General features: G+C 39.0%; 2 protein-coding genes across 4 annotated transcripts in view; one reads left to right on the plus strand and one right to left on the minus strand.

Moving 5' to 3' along the window:
• Positions 1–25,924, minus strand: part of CENPP (centromere protein P) — a 362,315-nt gene that overhangs the window by 67,097 nt on the left and 269,294 nt on the right. The gene's annotated exons all lie outside the window — the stretch shown is intronic.
• Positions 15,764–25,924, plus strand: part of ECM2 (extracellular matrix protein 2) — a 33,236-nt gene continuing 23,075 nt past the window's right edge. Inside the window, exon 1 of the mRNA XM_065408726.1 lies at positions 15,764–16,058. Within this exon, the coding sequence (XP_065264798.1) occupies positions 15,764–16,058 (295 nt within the window). The remainder of the gene's footprint in view (positions 16,059–25,924) is intronic.

Raw genomic sequence — 25,924 nt, forward strand, 5'->3', positions numbered from 1 at the left:
CCAAAATAAAGGTGATAGGCTTTCTTAACCATAGTGGTTATACTGCGCTTTTGTGATGCAAAAGTCACTTCACCACAAACATAGCAGAAGTTATCTGCACTGTTCACACAAGTACGAGGCATCTCTGCTCACTTTGGCTAAACAGAAATGTGTCCCTTTGCAAAAGCAAACACTGACAAATAAGAGAGCACGACACTGTGATTTCTAGAGCTGATATAGGGCAATTTGTTCAGCAGAGTGATGTAAGCTTCGTTATGATTGCATCATCCATGACGTCTAGGAATAACATGATGCAATTCATATCATGTATGACACAATACCAGCTTCAGATTGCATCATTCATTGTTTTGTCTAAAAAGCAAGTACTGTCCAAACTCAGTCATAGATTTATTCATAGATCCAGTCAAAATGTATTTTAGTCATTTCTGGTTTAAATTGAGATCCCTTCCCTTTATAACTCACTTATCCTCCGCCATTCCCAAGTCAAGGGTCGTATATACTGACCCAATAGCATATCTTGAAAACTGGAGTCAATCAACAATTTTAAGCATCATTTTCGTTCTCAGTGACCCAGAATTAGTAAAGTTTGACTACATTTATTTCAGAAGCATTTTGGCTGTAGAGCAGTGTAATATTGTAATCAGTGGCTCAAGATTTCAAAGGCTAGCATGTGTTATGCACATATCTCCTCCTCCCCTGAAATTTTTAATGTGTATACACATGTACCACATGAGATGGGAAAACCCCAGACATCATTACCAGTCCCCACAAAGCCATCCCAACTGCAGCCACAGGCCCCAACACCTCATCCACACAGTCCACACCCACTCAGCTGCCACTGGGTTGGATAGCAAGTCAACCCTGCACTCACCCACCCATGAGTTTATGTCCTGCAGGGCTGAACCCAGCTTCCTGCTTCAGGTGTTGTGACCTGGCTTAGGCATTGTCCCGCGCCCCCTCCCCCCGCACCTCCCAGGTGGCCCTGCTGCCAATCATGTACCCTGTGCATAACAAGTGTATGGTTGTGGCAGCCACTGGTTATGCATACACTCAACTGAAATTTCATACTTTAGCCATATATCTTAGCTGATTCCACAGAACTGTACCAAAACCCTTTAAAATGTGGATGCTGTACTCGTTATAGAAAAAAAATGAGTTTTATTTCTTCAGATGCTTTTTATGAGTGGGGTCACCAGCTCATCAGCTGGAATTTTATTACAATTGCATGAATCATTTTGAAGGGGTAGTAAGTTCTCTTCCTCCCTATTGTGGAAGCCATGTTATAAAAATCTAAGATTTAGCAAGATTTGAGTTTGTCAAATTTGGCAGTATCACTTTTAATTAAAAAATGTTAACATAGGAGCAGTGTCCCTGTCTCTCATGCAAGCATGTGGTGGGATGGGGCAGAGGGAAACAAGAGAAGCAGCCTCTCCCACCCATCATGAAGTCTACAGGAAGGCCAGGTAGACTTTGCACTCTAGGAAGCACAGAGACTGCTGTTTCTACTCCCCTCCTAGGAGCAGATGGTGGGAACTCTGGGAGGCATATTGCCTTACAGAGGGAGAATGTCTCTCAGTGCTCCATAGGGTGGTCTGGTTTCACAATATCCCTTACTATGGACTGTTCCTAACTGCGCAAATGAACCAATAGTTATTTATTTTACACAAAAAGCAAAACCAAGAAAGCTATTCTAATGGGTCCAGATCAACAAAAGCCCTTATCCATGGAAACTTACTAAATAGTGAGTAAAGACTCAGATGCTGTGGTTCAACAATTGAAGGAGAAGAAAATGGAAAAAATACAGACTAAATATTTTTTTCTAAAGGAGCAAGAGCGCTTGACATTCAAAATTAGTCAATAAGTTTGTATATATCAGTGTATACAAAAACCAAACTGTGTATTCTGAAACAAATGTGGAATAACTCTTTTATCTTTAAGGATTAGTTTTACGAAAGCAGAATCAAATATATTACAATCCTAGGATACATTTACAACATAGTGAACAGAGAATTAGTCAGGTCTCCAACAGTTTCTCTGTATACAAAATTATCTTTTCATAGTTATTTACAAAGAAAAAGGATTTGATTATTTGTTAGCAGTGTTGCCAACTCATTATTTTATGATGAGTCTCATGGTATTTGGTATTTTTCTTGAAGCCCTGGCTCCTGGAATCAGGCAATTAGGTGAAAATTTCAGCTTCCATTAAATAAATAAATAAATAAATAAATAAGGAGCTCTGCAACTGGAGGCAATAAAAAAACCCCCCAAATTATTCATTTATTTCAATCTTGTGATTGTTTAGCATTTAGGGCTAGTAATATACTATGTTAGGATAGTACTTTTCATGAGGAAATGTATCCAGATTATGCTTCAACCTACAATGCCTCCGCTATACATATGAAGTTAGTAAAATTTTCATGACTATGCCATGTACAGTAGGTTATTAAACAGAGTTAAATGATGCCTAAAGAACATTAAATTTGCAAAGTGAAGCATCCCAAGGAAAATACCCAAGTTAAGATTGAACATGCTAGCTTTAACTCTGCCCTTGGAGCTCATGCATTATTACAGTCTTTAGTTACAGAATCACATATTGTTTCCATAGGATCCCTAATTTATTTAGTGTGGAGGATGGATGGTGCACCGTAAATGAGGCAATGTGTTTCACCAGTCTTTAAGGTTGTGGTGAGGATTCCTTAAGCATAGCTCACTTTATGCTGACTGTTCCTGAAACCCACAAATGGGTTGTTGTCAATAGTGGGTTGGAAAGCACTGCACTTCATCTGATCCTTAGTTGGTGGAGCAGTATTGCAGGCTGCTCCAAGTTATGCCAGGACCCGTTTCAGTCCCCAACAGCTACAGGATATGGAGAAGCGGAAAGGTGACTTAGAACCACTTCTTCACTCCCAGCTATACCAGTCATGAATTTTGTGCAGCATAGTATGTGGCCCTGAGAGCCTATAATACAGTGAAAGAGGATTTGTGTATGCATAAAAATATTACGTTGAAGGAACCTTGCCTCATTCAATATGCTGCTAAAAAGTTTTATTAGATATATGCTTTTTAAGATGGTATTGAATGATGCCCCCAGACTCCATAGGATTGATCGCTCATGGGGCAGAGTAAAGAATTACTCACTTTAGTATGGTATTGGAGGACTGAACCCATAATTTGTAGCCTGTAAAGTGCCTTTGAAAATGGCAATATATTAAACTCAATAAATAATAAATCATCATCACAAGTAACAGAAATGTATACATAATGCTATCCTTACCAAAATGGCAGGGAACCAAAAGAGCATTTTCACCAACACATCAGGCAAAAAAGCAGAACTCACAATTTAGAGTAAAAATAAATCTATTACACGTATAATTGTGTGTAGTGTAGAAACACCCAATAGATTACTAAATTCTGTTTTAAAATGTGTGCTGGAAATATCATGCTAGTACCCTGCTGGGAACCATTTACATTGATATTGATTTTTTTCATTTATTATAAAAACAAATTAAACAAAATAGTGTAAAAAAAGGAAAAGAATAAGTCCTAGAATGTCTTAAGATGGAAGATTTGCTACATCAATGTGGCATTCCTAGTTCTGGCAACTGAATTCTATTAATAATAGAATAAAAGAAATGAAGCAAGCTGACTAGCCTTAGGACATGGAGTTGTACAGCAGAAGGATCACATATTAGGAAGAACAGGATAGATAGTCTGCCCCAAAATTAGAGTATAAACATTTGATGTCTTCCAGAAGTGGAAAGACTTGAAATTTAAACTACATATTCAGCACATTCCATAAATATAGGAGCAGAATGAGAAAATGATTTCTAACTAAAGAGGGTCTTTAGTTTTGGCAGTTAAAAATATAGGAAAAAGAAAAAAACTTTGTTTAACCACTGAAAAGTTTTCACAACACACAATTTAAGTAGTCAAAGAATTTGTGAAGAAAAAACCACTACCCTATAAAAGTTCTCAAATATAGGACCATAAGAACAGTTGAGAAATGTTATATAAATCACAATGACTTATTTTTGTTAGTAGTTACAGTGAACTGTATAGCAGATATGGAGCATTAAGTTGTTAGACCGAGATTGGGGAGGAATCTTCATACCCAAATACAGTAACAGCAGCAGCAAGTTCCTATAGCATCTTGTCATAGAAAGCCATTCCAAGATGGCTACAAAAATATTAAAAAATGGTTTAATACATCATGCAGGGGTAATAATAATTTTAATAAATTAGAGAAAATAGTGTTTTGAATTTAACCTTAAACAAGAAAATTATCATTTTTTAAATTTTAGAGTAAAAAAAATACTCATGAAAGGTGTTATAGACTATTTAACATGGTGACTGAAGTCCTTTGTTTATCCAATAAATAGGTACAGTTTTGTAGTGCAAGCTTCCTTCTACGCAGGCCGAGCATACCTAAACTCTGTCCTGAAGGAACTACCTCACAGGGTTAAGATAACAATTCTAACTCCATGCTCATTCAATCTGTGTCTCTCTACTGAAACTGTCAGTGTCACTAATTGAGTATCTTTCCAGGACCTGAAGAAGAGCTCTGTTTAAGTTAGAAAACTTGTCTCTTTCACCAAAAGAAGTTGGTTCAATAAAAGATATTACCTCACCCACCTTGTCTCTCTAATTAGTGCCACATGTGATATGGATAACTACCCACTAGGAACTAAACTAAGTTCTTCAGCTTATTTTTATAGAAGGTTATTCAGTAGAGATTAGAAAAGAACAATTTGGGGGTTATTACCAATGTTGGATGGATCTGAACTGGTGACCTAAAAATGAATATCTCTATATCCTATTCCCCTGAGCCATCCTGGTCCCAAGAAGAGGGCAAAGTGAACAGACATTGGGTTCCACAAATGAGATGAACAGCTAAAAGAACAACACATGAATACATAAGATGCTAGGAAATATGAATAAATTGAATTAAGCTAGCAACCAAGAAAACAGAGCGCAATTAACAACGGAAAAAAGCAAATGAAGGTTGGTTACTTGTAACCGAAGTTCTTTGAGATGGACTCCGCATATTCATACTCTTGGGATGCGCCAACTGGTGTAGCTGAGACAATCAAACTTTCTCATAGCAGTGCCTGTTAGAATGCTCACACACACACCCCTCCTCCACTATCAACATTCAAGTGTGTTCTGACGCCATGGCTATAGAAGCGGGCATGGTGCCCAGTGCCGCCTCAGTTCCTTACACCACTAAAGTGGGAATACCAAGTAATACTGAAATTAGGACTCCACAGGAGCAAGATAGGCAGGCAGGGTGTAAGAAAATGCTGAGTCCATCTTGAAGAATTCTGGTTACAAGTAAGTAACCTTCATTTCTTCTTCAAGCATCATCTGCATATTCCCATTCTTGGGATAGTTTAGCAAGCAGTACAGAGAGAGAGAGGAAGGGAGGCAGAGTCCTCATTAAACAATTATTAGAGCACCACTCTGCCAAACTTTGCATCACACCTGGCTGCCAGATCCAATGCATGTTTCGTAAAAGTGCGACTCAAATGCCACATAGCCATTTTGCATATTTCAATAAGAAGAATATGTTTAGTACAAATGCAGTCACGCTTCTAGGGCTCTAAGAGGAACAGAAGAAAATAGGTAAGCTCCTCTGTAACACTCTTCAATACATTGTCTAACCCATCTAGATAGAGACTGTGCTGGAAGGATCAGACCTTTAGAGTTATCCACATACAAGATAAATAACTTAGGCAAGGACATGAAGTTTTAAATTCATGGGGCAGAGTAACATCAGAGTGCTCTCTTTGTATCTAAGGAATGTAACCTAGATTTCCCCTTTATTTGTACCAGGTTTTGGAAATAATACTGGTAAATTAATACTTTGATTTACATGAAACTTTGAAATAATTTCAGGAAGGAGTTTAGGGTACTGACTAAGAACCACCTTGTCCTCATAAAAAGTAGTATAAGGGAAGTCCACCATCAAGGCATCTAGCTCACTAACTCTTCTAGTCGAAGGGCTTGCTATTATTAAAGCTATCTTTAATAAAGATGAAATAAAGAGCAGCTCACTAGAGATTCAAATGTGGGAGAGGTAAGTTGTGCTCAAACTACATTTAAAGGGTCCTATACTGGTAGGTACAGATTCAATAAGCCCTTTACAAGTTTTTCATCAACATATGCAAAAAACCCACATTGATTTTCCATTAATGTGAGTATGGAATGCTGCTATGGCTGCTAAATGGAACTTTAAGGAAGAGAGAGACAATCCATTGCTTTTAAATGGAACAAATATTCTAAAATAAGTTACATAAGAGCTAAAACTGTGTCAACATTTTTATCAGACACCCATAACACAAATCTTTTCCATTTAAGATTGTAACTTTTTCTAGTAGATAGTTTCTAGCATTAATTAGTACTTGTTGCACTTCTATAGAGCACGATTTTTCTAAATCTGTCACTGGACTATTGCCCAAGTTGTCAAATGTAATGATTGGGAATCTGTGTAGAAGACCTTCCCTTCTTGCTGGGACAGTGAGACCATTGTTATTGGAAGCATCTTGTATTTGCTGTTGGATAAAAGGAGTAACCCAGTGTCCCCTGTTGCCTCACCCATGCTGGAACAATTAGAATCACGCTAGCTAAATCCTGTCTTATTTTCTTTAGGACTTTTTAGGGTAGAGGGGAAATGCATGTATCAGACCCATTTCTTTATCAAGGAGAAACACATATGTCAATTATTGACTCTCTGAATCCACTCTTGAGCAAAAGCAGGGGCATCTTATATTGGATCGGACGTGAATAGATTTATGCCTGGAAACTCCCAATGGTTGAAAATGTTCTGAATCACCAATTCCTTTAGAGACCACTCGTACATCTGTAAGGAATCCCTGCTCAGTTGATCTGCTATCTCATTGTGTTCTCCTGCTACACATAAGGCAATTGGGTAAATGTTGTATAGGATATAACAGTCCCAAAGTTTTATCAACTCATTGCATGATTAAGACTAACGAGCTCCTCTCTGTTTGTGCAAATATTACAGACATATTGTCTATGGCCACATGAATTACTGCATTCTGCACTTGTGGAAGAACACTTTGAGAGGAAAACAGCCCAGCCCTAAGTTTTAACATGTTTATGTGCAGCAGATGTTCTCTGAAGCTTCAAAGACATTGAAAGAAAAGGTTGTGGAGATGTGCTCCCCTACTCTTATCTTGGATGCATCTGTGGTAACTATTAATGTAGGGGGAACTGGGTTGACCAAAACTCCTTTGTGGACTTTGTGTGGTTTCAGCCACCACATTAGAGGCAGATGAATTTTTACCATATTGTCCATGCTAGGTGTGAAGCACCTTAATAGACAACGTTGAACTGGCCTCATTCTGAGCCTGGCATATTGAGTCATATACATTGTGGATACCAGAAGGCCTAAAAATATAAAAAAATATATTACCTTCTGGGAGGATTGTTGTACGGTGGTGCTTAGTTTCAAAACCTCTTTTCCAGAAGGAAAGCCCTCTCTCCTTTCTGGAGTTGAGGATTGCCCCAAAGAAAGAAATCCTTTGGGATGGAGACAGAAGGGACTTTCTTTTGTTTATGAGAAGACCCAGCATTCCAAACAGAGAACAAATGATCGGAATGTCTTCTTCTGACGGAGCCCTTAGGAGCCAATTGTCTAAGTAAGTGAAAATTAAAATCCCTTATCTCCCCAAATACGCTGCAGGCATGTGGTGAAAACTCTGGACACAGTAGAGAGGGCAAAGGGTAAAACTGTATATTGGAAATGGTCTAGACCAAGGGTAAAACAGATATTTACAATAAGACGGTCTTACAGAAATACTGAAGTACACATCTTTGTGATAGAGAGCAGTGAACCAATCCAGAGTAGACAGGATTAGAGCCAGTCAGAGCCAGGGTTAGCATTCTGAAATGAAACTTCCTGATGCATCTGTTTAAAGCTCTGAGATCTAGAATTGGTCTGAGAATTCAATTGGGGGAGTGGATGGGGCGATTAGAAAGTATCAGGGACAGAACCTTTTGTTCTTCTATAGCTCCTGCTTGCAATAGGGTTTGCTGAACTGTTTTGTCTTATACAATATGCAAGATTCTTTGGGCAAGGATAATTTCTTCCTGTACATTTTGAACAACTCCAAACACACTGATAGAGTTTAATAATTGTTTTCCCTCTGTGATTGTATAGTAAAGCACAATATAACCGAAATAACTGTATGAAGAGGCAATATGTTTTCCTAGTATCTATTCATCATACACATGCTGACTAGCAATTATGGCAAACTAAATTGTTATACATTCCATAACTATCTTCTTAGAAATTTCTCATTGTGTGGCTTCAAACAAACAAAAAATGTTCAAAAGATTAAAAGGCCCTGGAAGTCTCTCAGTAAACTCCATCTGGTAGATACATTTGTCATTTCTGAGACTAAGCAGACCCAAAGTCTCACCAAGCTGTGACAGTCTACAAAAACTCAAGCTGAATGGGAAGGAATTAGCCTCACTGGCACACAAAGAACTTGTGGTAATGTATCATGCCCCACCCCCCTTTCATGTTTGGGTTGCTGTATTAACATCAATGCAGCTTCTGGGTAGCTGTGCTTCAGTGTCATATTTCAGGATGTAATTTACCCTTACAATAATAAAGAAAAGGAAAATGCTTCAGTCATTTATTTTCCATGTGCATGTTGCAGTTATGGTGAAATCAGTTGCTGTAAAAGGACAAAAGAAAAAAAAACATGGCAAGTTTTATGCTAAATCTTGAATGAAAAAGTTTGTTTCACGTAGATCTTAGTAGTCTACACAGGGAAGTGGGGATAAAAATGTGAATTCTGGAAAAACTAGATCTATGTTCAGAAATAAAGGTTATGCTTGGATAGGTATACAGTCTCTCTAAGCATAATAAATCTACAGTAAAATAATGTCACCTGGAAAATTATTCAAAACATTTACAGTAGAACTAAAGAAAAGGAAAATGTTTTCCAGTTCCCTTGAAAATAATGCACTTTCTTGTTACTTACATAAGCATATCATTTACAGAGAGCTTCCAGCTGTGCCTTGTCAGCCTAAGGACCAAATGCATTCTGCTGCTTTTCATTTTCCCAAAGTGAGGTTTTTAGTTTTCTGAATAACTTATTAGATGATTCTCTGCACACAGAAGAGAGCAGCGCTTTGTCCCCAGGGAAAGAAGCTATTTCAGACTTCATTAAGGAGTCATCTAACATATTTCAACAATCCCTACTGTTGCTCTCTTTGTTTTAAAGATATCAGTCTGATTTTGTTTCATTTGCAACTGGAGACTAAATGACACCAAGCAGAATCTACTGTTAGGTTAGATTACCAGGTAAAATACATTTTACATTTTCAATTATTGCTTACAGCATGGTGTGGAATGGCTTAAACTACATGTTAATAGTGTGGTGTTTAATACTTTGCAAATATGTTTAAAGGTTAACAAGATTAGTTCTTTATAGCAAATACTATGTATAAAAGCTTTTCTAAAATAAGAAAGTATGCAGTATTGGGTGATCTGGGCTTCTTTGTTCCATATGAATGCTTGGGATAGCTAATCATAATTAATTTCTACGAAATTAATTTCAATAACAGTATGTTAATGTTCAGAAATAATTTTAACCCTCCTGCATTGTCAGAGAAAGTGATTAACTCAAAGAGATTTCTGAACTTACTCTGAATAGAGTCAGATAAAGAAAGTATATAATACTCTCTGCGGAATGTTTATAAAGGATCATTTGTTTAGAAATTAACTATTTCCTATCACATAAGGCAAAACAACAGAAAGACTGAACACAGTAAGAAAGAAAAACAAAATAAGTGACAAACAATTAATTACACATTGTAAGTGAATAGCAGAGAGGATGAAGAATCTTATACAAGCATGACTTAAACATTTCTGTAGAAAATATGTCCTATTAACCCAAGAGATAAAATATACACTATATCAGGGAAAACTATTGTTTAGTGTATTAAGCAACAATTACAATATAATAATTTCAACATAAATCAATACTAGGTGTCCAAGTCACAGTGTTGGTGATATGCAATGATTTACAGTTATTTTAATTGTTCAAATCTAATTTTGTTTTAATTTTCATTTGATTAAAATTTGACAACACTATGTTAAATATTATTTTATGTTTGCTAATTTAAGAGTGTCAATAGTGGGTGCAAAGAGTAGTACCAGTTGATTCTGTGGCCTTTTCTTATCTTACTGGTCAAGGACTCTAGCTGGAAAAAAAATGTAGTATTAAACTTTCAGTCAGCACTGAGAAATTAATGTTCTTGATGTTAAACTACAGCACTTGAGTTCACATGTATCAGTAGAAACTGATTATATAAACTAGTTTCACCTTACCTTACAGAAACTGTAGTTACAGTGTAGTTTTACTCTTTGATACTTGTAACTACTACTACATTCACACAACGAAGGATAATTCCAAAGTTAATATAATGCAGTTGATAGGTCTGAATTATAAAAATACATGCATAAAGTATGGGAAATGTATAATAAATATTTCTGTAATTTAGGCAAACCTCTGGTTAAATGAATGAGTGGTAATTAGCTATCAAAACAATCACTGTTTATTTGCAATGCAATTCTTGTGTAACTACAATGTAATTACAGTCACAGTATTATTAAATATAACCTAAAGATTTAACTGTAGAGATGTCACTGAGTGCTTGATGTCATGAAAAAACATGCTCAAGGCTTCCCCTTACAATCAGCTCTTTCATTCAACCCTTTTGAAGTTTGGCCCATCTATAGTTCTGTAATCTACTGTGCAGATTTATGGACAGTCAAAAGAATGCAAGTCAATTACAAATCACAAAGAAGATTAGGCCGCTTGCCCTTGGTCACATCTGCAATGTTAGGTACCAGGAAATAAGCAAGCTTTGAAAAAGGCACCATTTAGGATATTTCTTGAGTTTCTGTGTGTTGGCATGTTCAGTAATATTTGTTTCTCATAAGAAAAAGGTACCAACATTCAGTGCCACAGTGCATACAGCATAATGAAGGGTGTAAATCTAGTAATTGAAGAAGGCATTTGGGTGTAATATAGCCTGGATTCTGTTCACAACTCTGCCACTAGTTCTGTATATGAGCTTCGGTGAGACATGTAACCTCACTGTACCTCAATTTACCCATCTGTAAAATAGGAATAACGCATACCTACTTAATTAATGTTTGTTAAAGTACTCGTACATCCTCAGATGAAAGTAGCTAAACAAAGATTATTATAAAGAGGTAAGTACAAATTTACTGTTCTAAAAATTATTTACTACTAACTTCCTGTACAAAAACCAAAATATGAAAATTCTGCTATGAGTGGCATGAAAAACATGGAAGCCACCATATGCTTTGTATCAAGAAAAGGAAATTTTGGAAAACCTGCAGTATGAAAAATGACCTGACACATTAGCAGAAAAAAAATCTGGGTGATTAAAAAACTGTTTTAAGATCAAGAGACTGAGGCAACATCTTACATCTATCTATGCACGAATATAAAGGCATTATTTGAAAAGGGATGTGCTGACTTAATTTCACTAAATTACAGCAACAGCTAATCTATTATTCATCTATCAAGGATGGTCAATCATCTTAGTGACATCCTCTAACTCAGTATTATTTACAATTACATACATTATGTATACTCTCAACATAACAAACCAAAATCTAGTTTAAGACAAAGGACTATTAAAATAGCAGAAAATGTAGGTTTTTGTGGGTGCTTCATGTTATAAGAACTAGAGTATGAAAACTTAATGCCCATGCATTTGTACTGTAAATATGTGATTATGGCTTCCAGTATATATAGAAGTTTTTGTATCATAAAAAGATCTAAATTTCTCATGCTTTGACATTGACTCAAGATGTCATGCAAGCAATCTCATCACTAATACTGTGCAAACACAAAAAAATCACAGCAATTTCCTATAAATATTTTTTGATTAAATGGATACCTAAAAAGACATCAACTACTTAACTTTACCTTTCCTAATATTAAATGTACTAGATGTCTACTTCAGCATTTTAAATGGATGCTGCTACTGTAATTTGTGAAACTGTAAATATTAAAAGGAACTTCATTTTTTCCACAGTTGTTGGGATCCCAAAATATTGCCATTTTGAATCCTGTTTTAAATGTAGTCTAGTTCAGGTGAAAAAAATATTCTAGATCCTAGGGCAGAGGTCCCCAAACTACGGGGCATATCCCCCCTTAGGGGGAACACAGAGGAACGCACGGGGGGCACGGCAGGGCCCAGGACAGTCCCCACAGGGGTAAGGGAGGGAGGGCCACCCAGCCCCGCTCTGGCCCCGGCTCCTGGCCCCAGACCCAGCCCTACTCCCAGCCTTGGCCCCCAACCGTGTCCCGGCCACGACTTCCGCTTCTGGCTCTGATCCCAGACCTACTTACTGCCTCGGCCCCTGGCCGTGGCTCTGTTCCCGGCCCCAGCTGCAACCCCAGCCGCGGCCCCCAGGTCCCTGTCTGCACTCCCCTCCTCAAGCAGCGGCCCTGCTCCTGGCCCTGTCTCCCAGTGGGGGTGTGTGCAGACAGAAGTAAGGGGGGAAACGGTCGTGAAAAGTTTTGGGACCACTGTCCTAGGGTGATACAACACTTTTATCTTAAGGCCATGACTAATATTCAAAAGACTCTGGACACTTAACAGAATTTAACTAAAAGTTACATTTACAAGAACAAAAGGTCAGTATGGCTAAAGAAAGCTAGTGCCAGAACAAAATTCCTAACAACGTCTCCCCCAAACACAAATAAAGCCCTTCCGCACAACTATCATAATCTATTATTTGCCAAGCCCTAATGTGCTCAGTGCTTTACAAGGCACAAGGATAAATACAAACCCTGCTTGAAGAGCTTAAAAAAGAAAGGAAAGTAGTTGCTTTAAGCCTCTCTTGGAAGGATGCCACAGCTTTAGTGGGGGGAGGGATAGCTCAGTGGTTTGAGCACTGGCCTCCTAAACCCAGGGTTGTGAGTTCAATCCTTGAGGGGGCCACTTAGGGATCTGGGGCAAAAATCAGTACTTGGTCCTGCTAGTGAAGGCAGGGGGCTGGACTCGATGACCTTCCTGTTCTTTGAGATAGGTATATCTCCATATATATTAAGTCTATAAAGGTGGCAAGGTGTATTCCAAATCACAAGTCCTCATCAGAGAAGGTCCCATTTTCTCATCTTTGCAGGATAATAATATTAGCATCTACAACAGGGATGGGCAAACTATGGCCCGGGGCTGCATCCTGTCCTCCAGATGTTTTAATCCGGCCCTCGACCTCCTGCTGGGGAGTGGGGTCCAGGGCTTGTCCCGCTCCGGTGCTCCAAGGGGCTCCACATGTTGCCCCTGTCCCCACAGCTCCCATTGGCCACGCTTAGCCTTGCCTCCGCATAGGAGCCAGAGGGGGGGACATGCCGCTGCTTCTGGGAGGTGCTTGAGGTAAGCGCCACATGGAGCCTGCACCCCTGACCCCCTCCCGCCCTTCGAACCGCTTGGTCCCAGCCCGGAGCACCTTCCTGCATCCCCAACCCCTCATCCCCAGCCCCACCCCAGAGCCCTCACCCCCTCCTGCACCCCAACCCCCAATTTCATGAGCATTCACTGCCTGCTATACAATTTCCATACCCAGATGTGGCCCTTGGGCCAAAAAGTTTGCCCACCCCGATCTACAAGGTTGTCACAACAAGTCAGAAGACAAAAGCTGGTGAAATACTTGTCATAAGTACCTCTTTTTGGAGTGCATTCCACACTTGAAAAACAGCTGTGTGACATGCTTGCTGCATTCCAGAAAATGTCTAGTGGTTTTTTTTAACCCTGTTTGTTGGCGACAGTAAACATAATTTGACGACTGGTTCAGTGTAGGAACTCCATGATCTTTAGCCATTTTGAGATGTGTTTTTAGTAGTGTAGGGGACAACTCAATATGGAACAATCCTTTTGGATTATAGTCCTTGTGTACTTCACTAAAGATGATTTGGGACACAACAGAAAGAAGTGGATTTGCCAATGTGTGAATAACCCAGTCATTCCTGAGGTGAAGAGGTCGTGCAGCCATAAGCAATAGTGGTGATTAAGGGCTGGAGAAAGTATTCCTTCAATTACAGCCATCAATGAACTCTTGTCTCCTTCCTTGGCTGGAGGCACGATTTGTATCTAACAGAAAACTAACAATTCTCTCTCTAACAATACAATGAACTACCACCATCAACTTAAATGTAGCCCCAAATGTACAGCTAGTTACTTATTAGATGAGCAATGAACATGTATTTGAGCAGTATGGATATGGAAATCTGTTCCATATTCAGGAAAGGATTTTCATATCCGTGCTGCCTGAACACAGTGCTTATCTGTTTAAAAATAAAAATAGCCCTGTATCCAGGCCTATATTTGAATTCAAATGTACTGCTCAACTGTAGAGAGTCACAATTACAAGAAGTGAAGAGTCCATGCCAACCTGCCATTTTGGGATATGAGAGCAGGTGGATAAAAATCAATGATTTAAAAAAATAAAATAAAATAAATTGGATTTTTTTTATTTAAATCGGATTTTTTAATAAAATGCTTTTTGAGGAAAAAACCTATCTAAAGATAGTTTTAATTAAGTATATCTTTGAGCTATAGTGTCTCATCATGGAATAGGGATTATAAATTCTAATTCTATAGTATGAGACAATATATTTATGTAATGTTTAAGAAAAGTTTTGTAAATGAGTTCCAATAGTTCATGGATTAGGGACCCAATCTTATGGGATTCCAGGGGCTTCTGTATAGATTATTTAGGTTAATCTTTCTTTCTACCCAATGGGCCTCAGTGCTCAGTCTACAAGATACCATCAGAGATGCTTAGTTTTGCAGTTCTCAAACTGTGGATTTGTGGCTCCAGCGATAACATGCTTGTTAACAGCAAAAATGTTTTTAAATAAATAAATAAATAAATAAATTATATATAGAGGTGAGAAATAACAGACCTCAACAAAATGAAGGTGAAGACGACTGAGTTAGCTGCAGAAGCCAATATTTTAAGTTTCTCATGTTGACCTGGCTGACGTAGTCGATTTATTATTTTTTTTAAATATTTCATTTAACTATTTTAGTTAAAAACAATTTTAACAAAAACAACCCTGATTTTAAAAAACTTGAATGTTTAACTAAATTCAAAAATTCATATCCTTGTTTTGTTAAAATATTACATGTTTGCTGTTGAAGAAAAATAACGTTGTTTTAGTTAAATAAAACAATTTAAATGTCTGTCTGGTGATGTTCTCCTCCTAATACAGCATGGCAAGAAAATCCTCCAAATATTAATGATTAACCTGTTGAATTGGAGATAGTTCACCTCCCAATGACTTCATAAATATCTGCTTCAATTACCTTTGGTAAATGAAATAACCAAACAATCATATAGCTGTAAAACTAATCTGAAAAGTTTTCAAAATAAATCACTTTAAAAATGTATAGTGTGTACCTTCTAAAAATGAAACCTACATCTACCTCTGAGTTGTGAAGAATATGTATTAAGGTTATAACAACCAACAAGAATGCACTTTTATGAAGAAATCCATTATTAAATCGAGTCTTCCTGACTAGTGATTTAAATCATGATTTAAATCAATTCCACCCTGGAGCAGTCTAAGTATTTTCTGATAACTGTGCTATAAACTTGCATTACATGACATATATTATAAAAAGCTGTATCTATATCTCACTTTTTCTTTTTTAGGACACTGCTTGTGAAGGGGAAAACATGCAGACTGCATCTTTGCTTTATTATTTCCTGCTTATCTGTTGGTGTATTGATTTTGCTCAAAATCAAACAAATGAAATTCCTAGGAGGCAAAGAAGGAGAATGCGCTATAGAGGATCAAGAAAGGGTTCCTCAGCATACCACAGACCAAACAGACAACCACAGATTAAGACTTCAACTACTGTTGCTGTAGTACCAAGCATTCCCCTTATTAATATTGATGATGGCATTACAGAAGTCTTTGACTCTTTTATAGGTTTGGGTGGACATGAATCCAGTTACAGTGTCTTACCAGGTAAGAAGAGAACAATAATGTTTTGCATTATACCTCTATACTTGTAAACCCTCCTCACTGTAGGCCACGCTTTTCCTTTGCTTTAAAAGAAATTAATGCAACTGTAAATTTAAATTATACACACACATTATATATATCTATATATATTCATTCAATGGTAAAAAATTATGTGAATGGAGAGTTAAGGTTACTTGGTGGTATGTAGAGTTGAGCAAAACTCAAACATCTGCAAACCAGAAAATTCACAGTTAAAGTTGCCCATGCAAACTTAACTCTGCTCTCTTTCAGCAATGCCCCAATATGCCCTATTAACACACACACCTTTACTTTGCCAACCCCACAGCTGCTGAAATGTACAAGTGCTTTACCTCCTTTTACAACTCATTCACACTCACCTAACTAACACTATTAAAGGATAAAAAGGTTGCCCACACCATCTTTCCTCTACCTTCTTTAAGCAATGTCTCAATATGCACATACCCACACCAGCTCTTGGCACTACTAGATTCAGGAAGTTCCAGATCCAACTCCCCAGAAAGAATACCACATGTATACAATTTTAAAACCATTTCACAGCCTTTTACAACAACCTTACACTTACTCACAGGACACCATCTCACTTTAACTTAACCATCACAGTTAAACCTGACATTAACCACACTCACTTTATCTGGAGTACATGAAGACAATAAAAGCTTAGACTGCTCTCATATTCCAGAAAAAAACAACAAGGAGTCTGGTGGCACCTTAAAGACTAACAGATTTATTTGGGCATAAGCTTTCGTGGGTAAAAACCTCACTTCTTCAGATGCATAGAGTGAAAGTTACAGATGCAGGCATTATATACTGACACATGGAGAGAAGGGAGTTACTTCGCAAGTGGAGAACCAGTGTTGACAGGGCCAATTCAATCAGGGTGGATGTAATCCACCCCCAATAATAGATGAGGAGGTGTCAATTCCAGGAGAGGAAAAGCTGCTTCTGTAATGAGCCAGCCACTCCCAGTCCCTATTCAAGCCCAGATTAATGGTGTTAAATTTGCAAATGAATTTTAGTTCTGCTGTTTCTCTTTGAAGTCTGTTTCTGAAGTTTTTTTGTTCAATAATAGTGACTTTTAAATCTGTAATCGAATGACCAGGGAGATTGAAGTTATGGTGTCATTTTCCAGGAGAGGTTGTAGATCGTGGACCACATCAGCCATACCATCGTGGATCTACAACCTATCCTGGAAAATGATCCCTCACTCTCACAGACCTTGGGAGGCAGGCCAGTCCTCGCTTACAGACAACCCCCCAACCTGAAGCAAATACTCACCAGCAACTACACACCACACCACAGAAACACCAACCCAGGAACCAATCCCTGTAGCAAACCTCATTGCCTACTCTGTCCCCATATCTACTCTGGCGACACCATCAGAGGACCCAACCACATCAGCCACACCATCAAGGGCTCATTCACCTGCACATCTACTAATGTTATATATGCCATCATGTGCCAGCAATGCCCCTCTGCCATGTACATTGGCTAAACCGGACAGTCCCTCCGCAAAAGAATAAATGGACACAAATCGGACATCAGGAATGGTAACATACAAAAGCCAGTAAGTGAACACTTCAATCTCCCTGGTCATTCTATTACAGATTTAAGTCACTATTATTGAACAAAAAAACTTCAGAAACAGACTTCAAAGAGAAACAGCAGAACTAAAATTCATTTGCAAATTTAACACCATTAATCTGGGCTTGAACAGGGATTGGGAGTGGCTGGCTCATTACAAAAGCAGCTTTGCCTCTCCTGGAATTGACACCTCCTCATCTATTATTGGGGGTGGACTACATCCACCCTGATTGAATTGGCCCTGTCAACACTGGTTCTCCACTTGCGAAGTAACTCCCTTCTCTCCATGTGTCAGTATATAATGCCTGTATCTGTAACTTTCACTCTATGCATCTGAAGAAGTGAGGTTTTTACCCACGAAAGCTTATGCCCAAATAAATCTGTTAGTCTTTAAGGTGCCACCAGACTCCTTGTTGTTTTTGTAGATACAGACTAACACAGCTACCCCCTAATACTTGACTCATATTCCAGCTTGCTACTGTTAATACCCTTCGTAATAAAACCCCTGTGCCCTGCTAATTATAGAATGCACACAATTCTTCATTGAAATTATGTATAGTGGATCCTGAAGATATACATGCAGCTCTTCCCTTTTCTAACAAAACCAGAGGTTGCAAAAATAGATCTCATATAATAATCACAGCTGTCAGACACCACAAAGTAATCCACAAACGTCCTCACTTCAGTGGAAGAGCTGGGTGTTCAGAGGGGTTGGGGTGCACTGGTAGGCCAGAAGGGACCATCATGATCATCTAGTCTCACCTTTTGCTCATTGCAGGCTGCAGAATCTCCCCACCCACTCTGGCAATTGGTCCATAACCTTTGGCTGAGTTACTGAAGTCCTCAGCGAATCCACCATTTATTCTAATTCAAACCAGCAAGTGACCCATACCCACTTTCTCCAGGGTCTCTGCCAAGCTGACCTGGGGGAAAATTACTTTCCGACCTTAAATATGGCAGTTAGATCCTGAGCAAATGGGCAAGACCCACCACCCATCTCCGTAGTAACTCAGAGCCTTTCCCATCTAATGTCCCACTTCTGGTCATTGGAGATATTTGCTAATAGCAGCCACAGAGGGGCCATATGCCAGTGTAGGCAACCTGATCATACCATCCCCTCCATAAATTTATCAAACTCAGTCTTAAAACAAGTTAGATTTTTTGCACCCACCACTCCCTCCCCTGGGAAGGCTGTTCCAGAACTTCACCCATCTGAAGGTTAGAAACCTTCATCTAATTGGAAGTCTGAACTTGTTGATGGCCAGTTTATATCCATTTGTTCTTGTGCCAACATTGGCTCTTAACTTAAATAACACTTCCTCTCTCTCCCTGGTGTTTATCCCTCTGATGAATTTATAGAGAGCAATCATATCTCCCCTCAGCCTTCATTTTGTTAGGCTAACCAAGCCCAGCTCCTTAAGTCTCCTCTCATAAGGCAGGTTCTCCATTCCTCTAATGATCCTGGTAGCTGTTCTTTGCACCTGTTGGGGTGCACTGGCAGCACAGGGGGTGTAAGGAGGTTGAGGTTCAGGGTGGTTGGGGTTCAATGCAGGGCAGCTGGGATGCACTGACAGAGCTGGGAAATGCAGGGGGATGGGGAAGCCAGTTTGGTGTGCACTGGCAGAGCTATGGTGTGTAGGGTGGTTGGTGTGCACTGGCAGAACTGTGGGGGTCAGACAGGTTGGGGTGCACTGGAGAGCTGGTGCTGCAGGGTAGTTGCAGTGTAAGAAGGTTGAGGTGCACTGGCAGAGCTGAGGATGCAGAGGGGTTGGAGTGCACTGGCAGAGCTGGGGGGTACCATGCCTCCCTCACACCTGAGCCCCCAATCTCTCTCGCTTCCCCTACCATCCATCCCCATTTATCCCCCACCCCATAAGCTCCCTCCCCTTGCTACAGCCCCAAACCCCTCTTTCCTATTCCTCCAATCACCTTCTCCACTAACACACCTCCCCTCCCAGGAAAAATTCACATATTATTTCCCCCCTCGAAATACTTTGATTACATTCCCCCCAAAATAAAATCGCCACATGTGGACTCTCAAATGGCTGAATCCAGCCATTCAGTCCAAAACTTCTTTTGTCTTAGGAGGAGGTTTGTCATTAACTTATCCTTAGATATGTTAATGGAATGGTGAGTTCAGAGCCCTCAAGAGGTCTGTTACTCATCCAATCATTAATACTTCTCAGTTTAACAGTACAAAACACCAAAAGGAAACTTTTTGGGGGGGACCCTATAACTTAGGAACCCATTGGTTAAATAACCCCAAATTTGGATCACTAACACCATATAATGCTCTCAGGAGGCACACCAAATTTCAAAGCAAGCCAATAAACAATTCAGATTTTAGAGCACTTACAAGATTTAAGCTTTTTCGGTACCAGCACATGTGTAATATAAAAATGTACATTTTGTAATACCGTTCTCAATTTGGGTCCCTCAAAGATTTAGTAGTTGCCACGCACTACCTTGGATAAAACTTGACAGATTGAGACCATTTTGACCTGCATCATAACAATAGTTTTCTCTCTAACTCTGGGCAATTTTTTAAAAACTTTTTCCCCCCTGAGCATATATCTTTGGAACCCTGGCTCAAATGGCACCCTCCTGAGGCACAACAGTTTCAAAGAAATCCAACTAAACATGACAATTTTAGAGGACTTAGAAAGGTTGATCTTTAAATAGATGTCATGAGCCAACCTTAACTATAGTGGCATTTATATATATGGATATAAACCTTAATATTAGGCAATACTATCAACACCACCTCTAACAGACACACCTACTTAAATAAAAAAAATAAAAGTTTTATCATCCTAATGACTTCAGTACTTTTTTTTAAAATAATTTACTGTGTTCAGTTCATGAAACTTGTTAATGACAATCATTTCTGCATGTCTATGTCTGTGTCTTTAAGAGTAATATTTTCTGTAATTTTCCACACACTGGCTGCACTTTACCTAATACATTTTTTCCCTTAGCCTGACTAATGTTTTCATAACCTCAAAATAGCTTTTAAGGTCACGTAATAATGTTCATAGCTCCTTTCTTAATATATCTGGTAAGTCAATTAATGGCTCACTGGCGCCCTAATGGCAATAGTATTCGTAATACTCAAGACCACTTCAGATATTTTCCCAAATGTTAAAAACCTTAATACTTAAAATATTCCTTGAATTAAGTGTTTTGGGTATACTCTGATTTGTTTATTTAATAAAATAAATTAATAGCTCTGAGATAATGGCTCTAAATCTCAAAAGAATATTAGAAATGAGACTCAATGTCAGATATGTTATCAGTGGAAAGACTGATCCTCACAAGCATACAAAACACACTCTTAAGAGACAAGATCACCAATCTTTGTCCATATTTATAATCTGGTGATATTTAAAAAAAGCTGAATATAATCACACAGGAAGAGACAAAATCTACTGATATTGTATAAAAATAGTGCATGTTATTTCAGTGTCTACTTACTGACTCTTTAATCTAGTCATGCCTGTCTAGAAATTCTCCATGCTAAAAATCATTTTGTAATTTGGGGCGGAGGGACTTGCTGCCTTAGGGAACTAATAATGGAGTATTTCACTTATGTTTGTTAAAATCAGACCCAAATCATAATAATCTGATGTTTTTTGGTGGACTCTGTGGACTAAATTAGTGGTCTCTATCCAGGTCCTAGTCAAACATCACAAAAATCACTACCACAGTTTGCATATCCAAAAGCACTAGTTCACATTATGAAAATTTTCTGTGTGTTACAGGATGTGTTGCATACCCAGAGAACTTTTGAAACCTTCTTGCGACTTAAATGGCAGAAAAAATTTTTATTCACATTTTCTAGAACAATTCACTTTTGGTCTGGAACGTCTTTCAGACTGAACTAACCATCTCAAAACAAGCTTGAAAATAGGAGGTTTTAATGGGAAGGCTGACAAAACTCTGACTGTAGTAATTTCAGTGGGTGCTAATATAATGCATGCATAATAGATACTATTTACATGAAACCTTTCATTTGAAAACATTCTTTAAATTAAATAGAAGAAAATACCACATAAATAGCATGTACTCTATTTAAACCATTCTGATCTTTCTGTCAGAGACCATCAGTCATGCTGAAATAATGTGCGGTTTCCTTCATCCCCAGTTCTGTCCATTTCTGTTTAGACTTTTACCCAAAAGTTGAGGTAAAGCCATTGGTCTTATTTTAGTCGTAACCCAATACTGGATTTGCACCAAATTTCCAAAGATTGAAAATCCTGTGCTTATCTGCCAAAGATTTCAACCACAAGTTATTATTCAGTCTAGTTTTTAAAGTTCAAAATTTTAGTTAAGATCAGATTTGGAAGTGTCTATTAAATAATAGACCTGCTATCATTAATTCTGCTTCAGAAGTTGAAAAAAATCTTACATTTCTGTTGCTCCAAAGCACCACTCTTGCATTACTCCAATCAAAGACAATTTGTACTAAGCACGTGTATGAAAAGGAATGGACACAAATAGAATATTAATAATAGTAATCAGCTATCTGCATTCCTTTGTGTAAGATCATGTACACAGGGATGAAATAAGTAAGTAAAATGTTTCGTTACTTGTAAGGCAACTTTCCAGTCTCTCGTTTCTTGTTTATGGGCTAGGTCTTGCCTGTAATGTAGATCAGTGTAATGAGAGGTACAGAGTTGCACTACTTAAGGGGGTGCAGCTTCTCCTACTCCTTGCATTGCTGGTCCTGTATGGTGTGTGGATAAGAGGGGCAGGGAGGGCCATAGTTCAACCTCCTCTCTGCCCCCTATGGGATATCATGAATCCCTGAGGAACTAAGGATGAGGTACAGGGACTGCAATTCTGCCTGGTCCTTATACAGGTCAAGCAAGAGGGGAAAAGTTACTTGCTCCCGTGTTATCACTGAGCACATGCAAATTGCCTAGGCGGGATTTTGTCCCTATATGTATAACCCCACCCTTTAAGAAATTTGAATTTAAATAGAAAGCAATATTAATAATTGAATATATACACCTGCAGGAAGAAGCCAAATCCTGACTCATTTCTTACTCAGTCTTCATTCAGACAAGACTTTCCTTGACCTCAGATGTGGTCAAACAACAAAAACAAAACAGAAATTTTGAAGAAAAGCAGAGATATTTCCAGCTCAGATAAGATATATGCTACTTTGCAGCTGCTGGCTTTTTATTTTTATTTTTTTTAGGGGCAAGTGTACTGTTCTTTGAATTTCCTTTGGAGATGTGATAAATGAAAGGCAGCGGGTAGCTCCCTTTTATGGACACCCAGCCAGCCAGTTAGCTATAAATCCCTCTTGGTAGTTGTTCTCTACTTGCTTTACCTGTAAAGGGTTAAAAAGTCTCCCTGCATAGGTAAAAGGAAGGGAGTGGGCACCTGACCAAAATGGCCAATGGGAAGGCTAGAACTTTTTAAAATTGTGAAAAAAACTTCCCCTTTGTCTGTCTTCCCCTGTTGTTCTCCTGGAGAGCAGAGACAGGGCTGCCCCTGCGCTGTTGAGGAGGATGAAAGGCCCAGGGAAGCAGAGCAGTTAACGGGAGCAGAGGGAAACCTTCCCATAGTTGGGACCCTCCTTCCAGATGGTGCTGGGGTTGCCTCTCGGACTGAGGTTACCTCTCCGGGGGAGGGAACTCCAGTTGCGAGGAAAAGGCAGGTGTTAGTAATGGGAGATTCGATCATTAGAAACGTAGATAGCTGGGTTTGTGATGACCGGGAGAACCGTATGGTGACTTGCCTGCCTGGTGCGAAGGTTGCGGATCTCTCGAGGCATCTAGACAGACTTATGTGTAGTGCTGGGGAGGAGCCGGTGGTCGTGGTACATGTAGGTACCAATGACATAGGGAAGGGTAGGAGAGATGTCCTGGAGGCCAAATTTAGGCTGCTAGGGAAGAGACTGAAATCCAGGACCTCTATGGTGGCATTCTCAGAAATGCTCCCAGTTCCACACGCAGGGCCAGGTAGGCAGGCAGAGCTTCAGAGTCTCAATGCGTGGATGAGACGATGGTGTAGAGAGGAGGGGTTTACTTTCATTAGGAACTGGGGAAACTTTTGGGATGGGGGGAGCCTATACAGGAGAGATGGGCTCCACCTAAACCAAAGTGGAAGCAGACTGCTGGCACTAAACATTAAAAAGGTTGTAGAGCAGTTTTTAAACTAGGAGATGGGGGAAAGCCGACTGCTGCAGAGGAGCATGTGGATCGGACAGAGACTTCTCTTAGGGGAGAGTCTAATGATAGAGAATCTCCAGATTATAGTCAGGAGCAGAGGATGGAACAGGATAATGTAAAGGCCAGATCAGATGATAAACATTCACATAAAAAAGAATCTGACACATCAGAAAAGGGCAGACAAATAAACAGTGACAAGTTTTTAAAGTGCTTGTACACAAATGCTAGAAGTCTAAATAATAAGATGGGTGAACTAGAGTGCCTTGTGATAAAGGAGGATATTGATATAATAGGCATCACAGAAACCTGGTGGACTGAGGACAATCAATGGGACACAATCATTCCGGGGTACAAAATATATCGGAAGGACAGAACAGGTCGTGCGGGGGGGGGGGTGGGGGGGGGGAGTGGCACTATATGTGAAAGAAAATGTAGAATCAAATGAAGTAAAAATCTTAAGTGAATCCACATGTTCCATAGAATCTCTAAGGATAGAAATTTGATGCTCTAATAAGAATATAACATTAGGGATCTATTATCGACCACCTGACCAGGACAGTGATAGTGATGATGAAATGCTAAGGGAAATTAGAGAGGCTATCAAAATTAAGAACTCAATAATAGTGGGGGATTTCAATTATCCCCATACTGACCGGGAACTTTTCACTTCAGGACGAAATGCAGAGATAAAATTTCTCGATACTTTAAATGACTGCTTCATGGAGCAGCTGGTACGGGAACCCACAAGGGGAGAGGCAACTCTAGATTTAGTCCTGAGTGGAGCGCAGGAGCTGGTCCAAGAGGTAACTATAACAGGACCGCTTGGAAATAGTGACCATAATACAATAGCATTTAACATCCCTGTGGTGGGAAGAACATCTCAACAGCCCAACACTGTGGCATTTAATTTCAAAAGGGGGAACTATGCAAAAATGAGGGGGTTAGTTAAACAGAAGTTAAAAAGCACAGTGACTAAAGTGAAATCCCTGCAAGCTGCATGGGTGCTTTTTAAAGACACCATAATAGAGGCCCAACTTCAATGTATACCCCAAATTAAGAACACAGTAAAAGAACTAAAAAAGAGCCACCATGGCTTAACAACCATGTAAAAGAAGCAGTGAGAGATAAAAAGACTTCCTTTAAAAAGTGGAAGTCAAATCCTAGTGAGGCAAATAGAAAGGAGCATAAACACTGCCAAATTAAGTGCAAGAATGTAATAAGAAAAGCGAAAGAGGAGTTTGAAGAACGGCTAGCCAAAAACTCAAAAGGAAATAACAAAATGTTTTTTAAGTACATCAGAAGCAGGAAGCCTGCTAAACAACCAGTGGGGCCCCTTGATGATCGAGATACAAAAGGAGCGCTTAAAGACGATAAAGTCATTGCGAAGAAACTAAATGGATTCTTTGCTTCAGTCTTCATGGCTGAGGATGTTAGGGAGATTCCCAAATCTGATCCGGCTTTTGTAGGTGACAAATCTGAGGAACTGCCACAGATTGAAGTGTCACTAGAGGAAGTTTTGGAATTAATTGATAAACTCAACATTAACAAGTCACCGGGACCAGATGGCATTCACCCAAGAGTTCTGAAAGAACTCAAATGTGAAGTTGCGGAACTATTAACTAAGGTTTGTAACCTGTCCTTTAAATCGGCTTCTGTACCCAATGACTGGAAGTTAGCTAATGTAACACCAATATTTAAAAAGGACTCTAGAGGTGATCCCAGCAATTACAGACCGGTATGTCTAACGTCGGTACCGGGCAAATTAGTCGAAACAATAGTTAAGAATAAAATTGTCAGACACATAGAAAAACATAAACTGTTGAGCAATAGTCAACATGGTTTCTGTAAAGGGAAATCGTGTCTTACTAATCTATTAGAGTTCTTTGAAGGGGTCAACAAACATGTGGACAGGGGGGATCCAGTGGACATAGTGTACTTAGATTTCCAGAAAGCCTTTGACAAGGTCCCTCATCAAAGGCTCTTATGTAAATTAAGCTGTCATGGGATAAAAGGGAAGGTCCTTTCATGGATTGAGAACTGGTTAAAAGACAGGGAACAAAGGGT

The sequence above is a fragment of the Emys orbicularis genome, chromosome 7, assembly GCF_028017835.1.
Source record: "Emys orbicularis isolate rEmyOrb1 chromosome 7, rEmyOrb1.hap1, whole genome shotgun sequence".
Taxonomy (NCBI): domain Eukaryota; kingdom Metazoa; phylum Chordata; order Testudines; family Emydidae; genus Emys; species Emys orbicularis.